Consider the following 12,262-nt stretch of genomic DNA (forward strand, 5'->3'; position numbering starts at 1 on the left):
CTAGAGCAAGAGACCATTCGAGTAAATTGATTCCCTGACTCGGTGGACTACCCGAATCCCTTAGTTTCAGGTAGCATTAATTTTAATTCGAGTAAATGTATATTTGACGTATGTATGTTTATTACCTGTTTGACAGGATACGCAGGCAATGGATTGAGGAAATTGGTGGGCGTGGGATAATCCGTCATGGCCGTGTAAGTGAGAGCTGTACCGATCCAGCTTTCCAGAGATCCTGCAGAAATATAATTTCTGTGGGGAACAAAAGTATATGTATGATTATTAATTAAAGTAATGGTGAAATGTAACAAAATGAAATTTAATTCCTGTGCTCCAATTTGCAAATTCATTTAGTATAAAACAAACATATGATTGTTGCTAGTGTTCTTACTTGCATATTCGGAACGACTTTCGGAGTGTTTCCAACCCGCCTGGTTTTGTTGCCGTGTCTTGGATTTCTTGCCATGATCCTTTGATCACTTTGTAACAATTCTCACTCTCACTCTATTTTTAAAATTTACATAACAATAAGAGGTACGAATGAATATAAGATTTATGACATTCTTGACATTTAATAATCAAAATATATCTGTTCAAATTGAGATATGATGTTATTGAGGTATAATATTTTCTTTTTAAATTTAAAGGGGGGGAAAAAAAAAGAAAGAAAGAAAGAAAGAGATGCATCTCTAAAATTTGTAGCTCGTGGAAACCTCACTGACCCGATTTTGTGACACTAATTAAATTTTACGAAATGCCTGATCTATCAACATAGAACAGTATTTTTTTCATTTAGTAAAAGAAATGTAGTACAAAAAACCTATTTTAATAAATTTGTGACTTACTCTGTTACTCATAGCTACCATAATACCTAAGATATTTTTCAAAAAAGTTATTTGTACTAAATATCCGTGTGAAATATTGAAAATATACAATTCACTCATGTGAAATTTTAATAGGTATCTTCAACCCTGACCTTTTATAAAATAGCACACGTGCCCCTTCATGTGAGTGATTGGTTGAGCACGCGCCACTCATGCGACTGGACAAACATTTTGAGTTATTTTTTTGTACCAAATACCTTGTGAAATATTGAAAATGCGTACTTGATCCATTGAGAGTATACTTTTTAAATCTATTCAACTCATAATACACAATTTTTATTAAGAACCAATTACAAAATATTTATCAAATATTTTTCATTTTATTAATTATTAATCTTTTCATATTATTAATTTTTCAGAAATTTTTTAGATATTATAAACAAAATTAATTTAATAAAAAATCAGCGTACTTGATCACTCATATGAAGGGTCACGTGTGTTAAATTTATAAAAAATCAGGGTTTGAGATGCCTAAAATTTTCACATGATTGAAGTGTGTATTTTCAATATTTCACAGGGTCCGGGTATTTGGTGCAGATAACTCCTTTTCAAAATTGAAAAGTTCACATGCTCTCTCGGATATGTAGAGCGCCTATCAATATGAGTTGGATTTGTTGGTTTGGCATGTCCCGGAAAACAATATAAGTGAGTTGAGTTGAAATTTTGTCAACTCATTTAAAGGTGTGCCTAAATGTGTATGTGCCATCCTGTGGGGGTCGTGGGCTTGGACGGGCTCGAGTTGGCTTGCGGGAATGTAAGAAGAGCTTAATATCTTTCTTTTTTTGGTTGTATTATGGATTTATTGTGATATATGTTTTTTAGTGAAAATTGTGATTTTCTTGTATTAGTTACTGTATATAAAATGTTCGATTGTAAAATTAATAATTAAATATTTTATGGATATTTTTTTTACAAATACTTATTTATGAAATAAAATTTTAATTAATTCTAAGGATTTTTTTTGGGCCGGCCATCCAACCCGCAATCTACCTTGGGTTTGGGATTTCTTGCTCCAATGATATGTTGGCCAAACCCATTCATGCAAATCTATCTTTAAGTACTATCTGTAAAATTTTCTTGCGGAAAATAAAACATAAAGAAAAAAAAACTTGATATATTAAGTCCAGCTGCATGGTAAAATCCAACAATCATGTCCAGATGGGAGTTTGGCTTTTGATTAGTCAAGATTTTCTTTTGTACAATAAAATACTGCCAATACTGGCAGGTTACCGAAAATTATTGATGTAATTCTAAATATTTAAAAAAAAAGGATTGACCCCGAAGGGGACCCCATCCCACATGAGTCAGAGGCTTATTGGCTCATGCTAGAATTAAATTGAGGGGTGTGCACGAGTAGGCAGGGATCTGAGGGAGGGAACAACATGGTCCAACTCCCAGAGCATACCCCCAAATATTTCAATGAGGAATATGCTCCACACGAGGATCGAATCCGTAACGCTGGGGAATTTCTTCCCACATCATCTCAGCCTTACCAACTCGCCTATGCCTCTGTGGGATGTAATTCTAATATTGCTAACATATTCAGTGTCAGACTACACTCGATAAAAAAAAAAAAGAATTTAATGTGTAAAAGAAGCAATTTAAACAGAGAACCAACTATTTGTATATACCAATTCACAGAACCAATTTTAGAACTTATCTTCTTGGATTATCCCATCGTTGTGAGAAAATATCGAAATTTTTCACTACAAAAAAAAACGGCATTTGCCACGGTTCTACCGTGATAAAAACCGTGGCAAAATTGAATTTGCCACGGTTTTGCCATGGTTTAACGAAACCGTCTGGAAAGGCATCGTGGCAAACGTTTGCCAAGATTAATTTATCCGTGACAAATATTGTCACGGTTTAAAATATACCGTTACAAATTATTGTCATGGTTTAAGTAATATAGTTGCAATACATTTCCACGGTTACTAAAACCGTGGCTATATATTGCCACGGTTTCCCATACCGTGACAAATTATTCGCACGGTTTTTATTACACCGTGGCAAACATTGCCACGCTTTACATAAACCGTTACAATATATTGCCCCGGTTGTAATTAAACCGTGGCAATATATTGCCACGGTTTTAATTGAACCGTGGCAATACATTTCCACCGTTTCCACGGTTAATACAATATATTTCCAATAATTTTTCACGGTTTAGAAAAACCGTGGAAAAAATATGATTATTATATTAAAAAAATTTGCTTATATATCTTATTATTAATAATTAAAAATAATTTTGAAATATTAATAAAATCATAAAATTCACACAAATTGTCAAAATTACATGCATATATTAAAACCAAAATACACACAAAATATCCAAATTTCAATGCATGAAGTAGTCTACTGACAGAACTGTGACCAATCCGAAGTCGGCTGGGTCTCATCGTCATCGTCAGCGTCCTCGTGGTCGAGTTGAGTGGGCTCCTGAATACGCAGCGAATAAGATGGAATGGAAGACGTAGCAGCACGAGTGCCTTCTGTAGATTGTTTCTTCTTCCTGTTGATCGCAGAGCATATAGTAGCCATCATCTTTTCCATCTTACTCAGACGTGCCTGAGTCTGCTCATGCTCTGCTCGAAGCCGTTACTGAGTCTGCTCGTGCTCTGCTCGAAGATGCTGCGTCTCCAGTCTCGCTGCTGGGTCTTCTCTCTCGCAACCTGGGTCTCCTCCCTCGCAGCCCGCGCATCAGATCTAGAGGCCTGTATTGCCTCGTTCTATGACGCCATCATCGACTTCATCTGACACCTCGTCCTCGCGAGTGTAGTCAGATGAAGTCGACGATGGCGTCACAGAACGAGGCGATACAGGCCGCTAGATCTGATGTGCGGGCTGCGAGGAAGGAGACCCAGGTTGCGAGAGAGGAGACCCAGACAGCGAGACTGGAGACGCAGCAGCTTCGAGCAGAGCACGAGCAGACTCAGGCACGGCTTCGAGCAGAGCACGAGCAGACTCAGGCACGGCTGAGTAAGATGGAGAAGATGATGGCTACTATATGCTCTGCGATCAACAGGAAGAAGAAACAATCCACAGAAGGCACTCGTGTTGCTACGTCTTCCGTTCCATCTTATTCGCTGCTTATTCAGGAGCCCACTCAGCCTGACCACAAGGAAGCTGACGATGACGACGAGACCCAGCAGGCTTCGGATTGGTCACAGTTCTGTCAGTAGACTACTGCATGTATTGAAATTTGGATATTTTGTGTGTATTTTGGTTTTAATATATGCATTTAATTTGGACAATTTGTGTGAATTTTATGATTTTATTAATATTTCAAACTTATTTTTAATTATTAATAATAAGATATATAAGCAATTTTTTTATTATAATAATCATATTTTTTCCACGGTTTTTCTAAACCGTGAAAAATTATTGGAAATATATTGTATTAACGGTGGAAATATTTTGTCACGATTTTTGGAAGCGTGGCAATGTATTGCCACGGTTCAATTAAAACCGTGGCAATATATTGCCACGGTTTAATTACAACCGTGGCAATTTATTGTAACGGTTTATGTAAAGCGTGGCAATGTTTGCCACGGTGTAATAAAAATCGTGCGAATAATTTGTCACGGTATGGGAAACCGTGGCAATATATTGCCACGGTTTTAGTAACCGTGGCAATGTATTGCAACGATATTACTTAAATTGTGACAATAATTTGTAACGGTATATTTTAAACCGTGACAATATTTGTCACGGATAAATTAATCGTGGCAAACGTTTGCCACAATGCCTTTCCAGATAGTTTCGTTAAACCGTGGCAAAACCGTGGCAAATTCAATTTTGCCACGGTTTTTGTCACGGTAGAACCGTGACAAATGCCATTTTTTTTTTGTAGTGTAAATTTAGGTAATACAAAGTATTTTTCTTTTATGTGACTTTATGATTTCTTGGAAAACCCAACCCTCTCGAACATTTGATTTGATTATTGTTCTTTGATTCAGTTATGTGCGTATTTTATTGTTTTTAATATTTTGAAAGATTAGCTACCCTTGAATTTTATGTAATAATATAATTAAGATCGAGAGATGATGTAATAACTTGGTTAACATTTAAGATGATTAAAATTTAAACACGATCGAGGTTATTAATTTAAACAAATCAAATGCATAATTGAGATAATTAGAATAGAGATTTCAGGCTTCGAACTCCGAACTGTTCGGAAAGTTTGAAGGTAGTTTGGAAGCACCGAACTGATCAAAGTCGATATCGGAAGTAGAGGTAAAGTTTGGAAGATCCAAACTAGGATTAGGAGATCCGATCAAAGTTAGACCATGCAGATTGTGAGTTGTCAACTACACACAGACACGTGGGAGTTCGGACGGTTCGAACTCAGCCAACCACTTAGATGTCAAGAGGATTTAGACACGTTAGTGCATGCATGAGATCGAAAAGGTCCGAAGATGGTGATCGGATCTCTCAAATTAGCCAGTTCGGAACGTGACTTGCATGCAGAGATCGGAGCGTCTGATCCATGTATCGAAACTTCTGATCATCGCATATAAAAAGGCCATCCTAGACCACATTTCCTTGCCAATTTCCAACTGTTCCCTCTCATATTCAGTGTTTACTTGGGCGTTCTAGACATCCAATCGAGGGTCAGACACTAGTGGGGCGATTTTGGGATTGTCGCGGAGTTGTCGCCTAGAGGCAAGGCTTTCGACACCAAAGGGCTAATGAGGGACACAGATATTTAGACTCTTAATAGCTTTTTGGAGTAGCTATTATTCTAGTTAAGACTTTTAGCAACCAATAGGTTATATGGTAATTGCTTTTAGGCTTGGACTTGTGAGCCAGAGTTGCTAGGTTGCTGTTTAGAGGTACGAAAGCACTATCCGAGATATCTTGATTTAGTATGCATATTCTATGCTTGGATGTTTATCAAGCATGGTTTATGTGCATATATTATGTCACGATTATTATGCTGCATGCATTATCATGTTGAGCCTGTACCCTTGATATAGTTTGTAGTGGGGTCGCTAAGCCCTTTATTCCTTAGTGGATGGTTGGACCCGCTAATACGAGATCAAGTCACTTATATCCACATATTATTTCTGGTGTGTGAGCCACCTCCTGATGCGATGGCCTAGAGTACTGCAATATACCATGGCGTCTTACTGACTTAGCAGAGTTTGACTGTGATATGTTTTCGGTACCCTGTACATTTTCTTTCATGCAATCATAGCACGTGTATACTCGTATTTTCGTATTAAGAGTTGTTATCGTTGACATCCTCGCTTTTGTCTTGGACACCCCATTCCACAGAACAAGTCTTAGGTTGGATGAACCTAGCGAGAGTGGTCATTGAGGTAGAGTCTACAGCGATTTCAAGGAGTTGGTTGCGGGTTTCCTTTTAGTTGTTGTATTTCATACTCCTTCGATATGGTTGTATTATTAATTTGTTGGGTATCTTTATACTTTTGATTGGGCTGTATTAACTCAAGTTTCTGTTGTTTTATTTGAATGTTTATCTTAGATTAATTGCATGTTTTAGTCTCGTTAAGTAAGTGATCCAGGACGTGCTACTACAGATGAAATTATATATGCTATAATGATTCATGTAGTGTATTTAGATTCATACCGAGATATAAAATCAAATACATATGTGCTATCGATAGGTATAGATTATTTAATCAAAGTCTAGTGATTTTCAACCTAGTAATTTTCATAAATATTTAATATGATATTTTTTGTTAAATAAATGAACGAGAGTTAGTTGTTGCAATTCGATATTAGATTTGATAAGAATATTAAATAAATTATGAGAACCCATCACCTTAGAAATAAATGAAATTTCAAATAAAAATAATATGAGAATGGTTGGAGATTGCAACTGTGTGAACAGAAATCTTGATAGTTTTTTCATTGTGACTTTTTTCTTCATAGTTTTGAGTTTTTTTGTTGGAATTTGAGTTTTTGTCTTGTTTTATTTTAGTTTAGTTTATTTAATTAAGTTGTCCAGCCATCTTTCATAGGTTAAATATAGTTTAAATAATTTTATTTGTTACTTGTTATTTAGTGTTAGTGGAACGACAACCCTTATTTTCTCATCTATAAAATAATTTGACACCTTACACTTGCGAATTAATTCTTTCTATTCTGGCTATTCTATTAAATTAGTGTATTGAAATTTTTATTATTTTTGAGTTAAGGAAAAACAAGATCAGTTCGAAATATTCCAAATTAAGAGTTCAACAATAGATGGGAAAATTGTATTTTTTTTTTGTTATTTTGAAATTTTGGTTCATTGTTTTGCTAAGTTTAATCTTAAATTTTCTGATTTTCGTCAATTTTAGATTCTTTTCATCAGTAGTGTTGATGTGACATGACATGTCAGCATCACATATGTGTCACTTAATCTTTTACTTTATGTCAGAAAAGGGTTAAAATTATATAAAAAAAATAGCATACCGATAATGAAATCTAAAAACATAAAAGACCGAAATTGGAAAAAAAATTCGAAGACAAAAAACAATTTTCTCATAAAAAATAATCAAGATTCCTTGTAAATGGCAAAAAAACTCAGGTTTTAGGGATGAGAATATCAGTGCTAATCCGTCATTTAATTATGCTTTTCCACGCATTAACTACAGCTTAAATCCGGTCCCATATATGGTCCCCGACGGCCGACGCTCCAGCTAATTTTATCGTTTGATGCAATGCATTTAGGACCATTGGGTGCATAGTGATTATTTAGGTACTAAGGTTGCTTTCCCTCTTTTTAAAAAAAAAAAAAAAAATACTAAGGTTGCTTTCCCTCTAAATAATTTTTTTTTTATAAAAAAAACTAAGGTTGCTTTCAATCTTTATTTTGACATTTTTGGCATAATGACTAGTACCACACCACCACTCAACTAGTCTAAACTGCACATGGGGTGTATCTTTATGATTGAATAATAGACATATATGCTAATACAAATTTTAAAGATATTCGCATTGGTGTATACAGATCGAATAGTTCAAAATTTTTCCTCGAATTCAACTCGAATAAGAGGATAAGTTCGAGTTCGTCTCTAAAGATATAAATATATTCGTGAGCTATTCGAAACATTTATCGAAATTAAATACTCGAGAGGTTCAAAATATATTTATTTAATATATCATTATATTATGGTCGGAAACTATCGAAAAAAGTAATTTGTCTTTGAATTTGGTTTGAAAATAATTCCAACACGTTCAAATTTTGCTCAAATATTTTTATAGCCGGCTCAATTCAAATGCGCATTGTGTTGAAATCATGGGCAAAATCCCGGTTCAGTTCTAAATATTTGGACACATTTTCGGTTCAGTCCTAAATGTTTGGATGTTACCGGTTTGGTCCTAAATCTTTCCTAAAAGTTCTCGGTTCAGTCCTAAATGTTTATATGTTTCTCGGTTTGGTCCTAAATATTTCCCAAAAGTTTTCAGTTCAGTCCTAAATATTTTTACATTGCCGATTTCGTGCCAAATATTTCTCAAAAGTTTCCGGTTTGATCCTTCCATCTACTCGTATGTTAAAACTAGCATCGCCTAGTGTTATATCATTTATAATTGAGTTTAATATTATTTATTATATATTTAGCATTAAACAAGTTGTAAATAAAACACAAATTTATTAGAGTTTTTATCCAAATTTAAATCAATTTTACACAATGTTCAAAATAAAAATATTAAATTCATGATGCTACAAATAAAAACATAAATAAAATAAACGAAACTTGAGGAATTAAAATTTAATGATGTTATTTCACATTTCTATTAATTTTGTTATATTCTCATTCATGATACTTGCACATTTAAGAAAAAATTTGAAAGTTGGAAAAAGATTTATATCTTTTTAAAACTCTTTTTATAATTTATAAAATATTATTTGAGAAAAATTTACTATTAAATAAAACTTAATTTCATATCACTACTTCAACGGTGGTCAAATACTTCATTATATTTTCTCAATTGTTAACCATACGTATTCTTCTCTTGAAAAATTTGATGAAAATTTCAAATATTTTGTGAAATAAGTAAATACTAGTTATTTGCTAAAACATTTGTTTATTTGTTTGTGATTGATAATGTTTTTAACTATAAGATTGCACGGTTCAATTATTTTTTTATTTTATAATTTTATTTTGCATAATTTATATTATATTTTCATTTAAAATAAATTCTTGTTCATTCATTTATTATTATTATTATTATTATTATTATTATTATTATTATTATTATTATTATTATTATTATTATTAGCTTCTATTTTATTTAACTTTGTCTTTTGTTTGTAAGTTTTTTTTATCACGCTTTGTTTATAGATGAAAGTACCAAACCGAGAACTTTTGAAAAATATTTAGGACGAAATTTGAAACGTAAAACATTTAGGACTGAACCGGCAATTTTTTAAAACATTTGGGACCAAATCGAGAACATAAAAACATTTAGGACTGAACCAAGAATTTTTGAAAAATATTTCGGACTAAACCGAGAACATTCAAATATTTAGAACTGAATCGAAAATATGTCCAAACATTTAGGACTGAACCGGGATTTTCCGCGAAATTATATTTTCAATTGGAAGAAACCAATATAGATTCCGTCAAATAAAAATTTCATGTGGGCCCACTCCTCTCTTCTATTTTATATGGATATATTACTATTTTCTACGCTATTTTTATAATAAAATTAATAATCAAATCAGTCCATTTTTAAAAAACAGTTCAACGGTCACCTTGGAAAACTATTATATTATACTAATATTCCGCTGCACGCGTTGCATGCTCGTACTGTCGTACATTTCGTTTTTTTTAAAAGACAATAAATAATAAATTATAAATAAAAAAAATTAAACAATTAATAATAAATTTTAAAATTAAAAAAATAAAAATATAACGTTTTCCTAAACAAATATTCACAAATATATATATATATATATATTATAAAGTGAGTGTCATATTTATAAATAAAATAATATCAAAGGGCACAAAGTGAGCGTTTAATGGCTAGAAAAGAGGAAACTGTATAAAATGACTATATTGCCCAATAATTTTGGTTTTATTTAAAATTAAGTTAGGAGATAATGATAATTTTAAATCAAGTTTCACCAATTAATTGAAAATTTATTAATTAGAGGGTCTCTACTTTAATAATATTATATTATATAAAATAATAATATAATATAATAAATTATAAATTATAAATTTTAAACATCTTAAAGTGTTTCAAATAATAAATATATATATATATATTTAACAAATTTTAAATCAACACAACACCATACATAAAATCAAAATAAAAATATAATTATATATATATTTTAAAATAAAAAAATCAAATTTAAATTCAAATATTAATAAAATAATATTTTAACAAAGTTTAAAATCACTTAATCATACACATATAACCAAAAATAAAATTTTAATATAAGAAATATATATATATTTTTTTTTTTGGGGGGGGGGGGTGGGTGGGGAAGGATATATAAGATAATAAAATCCAAAAAAAATTAGAAGTTTTTTAAAACGGTGAACTGGTTCAAGGCCGGCCAACTGATTCCTGATCGATTTCGGGCTGTTTACCCGTAAAATAGTTTATAGGATTGATTCGGACCAGACCCATCGTCTGTTCTTGGTTGCAATAATCGGCCCGATCCGATATTGAAAACACTGATTTTATATCATGTTTCACAAGAAAATTTCAAAATTGATCTTGTATGTTAGCATATTTGTAGATTTTTATACTGCCAATCGTCAAAGTTTGGTCTTATGAAATAAGTCGATTTCTTTTGGAATTTTTGTTTTCTCTCTTCTTTGTTCCAAAACATTGAGCATTCTGACAGAAATAAAAAAATGCAAAATAAACCAACTTATGTTACGGAGATCAAACTTTGACTATCTAAACTATTTGAATTGAATGAGCCAAGCTATAAGATAAGTCTTATAATTTTCTCCAGAGTTTCACTCACAATGACTTTCCCTAAAAATAAATAAACTAGTATTTTAACAAAAGCAAGAAAGGCATAAGAATCCATTATGGATTAAAAAAATTGATCTTTTTCAAACAAGAATATTTTTTACCTAAAAATAATTCTTTAAATTAAGCAATTAATTAATTTGCTATATATTTTATATACTTGTTAAATACTTATAATGCTTGATTATATAATTATATATGATATAATATATACAATGTATGTAGAATGGAGTTTTTCAAATAATTAAGAGCTAGGAATCAAAGAGCCTTACCCTAAAGTCTCGAGTGATGATATCGTTGAAACTATAAGCAGAGGTGATGTTATCAAAGTTGAGGATTGGCGCAGAAGATGACAATGCCCCGATAGCAACATGAGGATATTTCAGTCTAAACCATGCTGCCAACACTGCCAAATATATATATATATATAATAATTCAATTTATTGTAATTTCCAAATACCAAAAACAGATCAAATAATAAAGAATTCAAGAAAAGTGTCATACTTCCGCCATAAGAACCTCCGAACACCACCACAGGAGAGTCATTTGCTGTCAAATTCTTCTTCAGATCAACAATCAGTGTCGCATAATCTGCCAGTGCCTGTGTTGAGCTCAGATGGCCGAGGGTTGTCGAATTCGAATACGCTATCTCTTTACTCCCCCCATAAGGCATGGATTTCCCGTAATATCTGTGCTGAAATTAAACATGGAACTACACATGAATATATGTCGGACCCCGGAAATTTCTTGATTTTGTTAATTACCTCAATGAAAACCAAGAGTGCTCGAAAACGAGGCGCGGTTTCGAACATGAAACCTGTGTTCTGAGCGAACCATTCGATGTCGCCTTCGTTCCCGGTGTAGACGAAGATCGGAGAGTTGTTCTTAGCTCCACCCCAGTAGTTTTCATTGATCAAATACCTTTGTTGGAAGGTCTGGTAGCTCTGAGGATTGTAGTTGAAGTGGTCGAGTATTTGGGTGTGGAACTTCTGTGTGTAAAGATTAGAGGTTTGGGTGGCGAGATTGAGGTGTTCGGGGTGGATGATCGAAGAAGGGAAGCCATGTTTGAGATTGGCTATGGCGGAAGAAGGTGAAAAGATGAGAAGGGAGAGTGAATATGTGAAGAAGAGTAGAGTGATTGTGTGTGTTTCTTGCATCATGTGTGGGGGAATGGAGGATTTGACTTAGCTGGTTTTTGGTGCGTCTCTTTTTGAAAAGTCTACAACTCAAAAGTTAAGTCATTGGTACCTTTGAAAAGTTGACTGGTCGGTAAAGAGAGTCGGATGGGCCGGGCATAGCAAAAACGGAAGAATTTTATAATTAATATATATTATATTATATTATATATAAAAGAGGATGATTTGATTGGATTTTCTATCATCGGTAATTTGTTTTCTATTAAGGTGTTTTATTTCTATACTAGTAGT

General features: G+C 32.8%; 1 protein-coding gene across 2 annotated transcripts in view; it reads right to left on the minus strand.

The window, feature by feature from the left end:
* The window catches only part of LOC140890598 (uncharacterized), a 48,957-nt gene extending 36,929 nt beyond the window's left edge, over positions 1-12,028 (minus strand). Inside the window, exons 1-5 of one of the 2 annotated variants that reach the window (XM_073298504.1) lie at positions 11,600-12,028; positions 11,340-11,529; positions 11,108-11,241; positions 389-501; positions 126-249 (exon numbers count right to left, since the gene is read on the minus strand). In XM_073298504.1, the coding sequence (XP_073154605.1) occupies positions 126-249; positions 389-501; positions 11,108-11,241; positions 11,340-11,529; positions 11,600-11,995 (957 nt within the window). In that variant the 5' untranslated portion in view covers positions 11,996-12,028. The remainder of the gene's footprint in view (positions 1-125; positions 250-388; positions 502-11,107; positions 11,242-11,339; positions 11,530-11,599) is intronic. The other variant, XM_073298505.1, reaches the window with a different exon arrangement.
* Positions 12,029-12,262: the final 234 nt, after the last annotated feature.

The sequence above is a fragment of the Henckelia pumila genome, chromosome 3, assembly GCF_033568475.1.
Source record: "Henckelia pumila isolate YLH828 chromosome 3, ASM3356847v2, whole genome shotgun sequence".
Taxonomy (NCBI): domain Eukaryota; kingdom Viridiplantae; phylum Streptophyta; class Magnoliopsida; order Lamiales; family Gesneriaceae; genus Henckelia; species Henckelia pumila.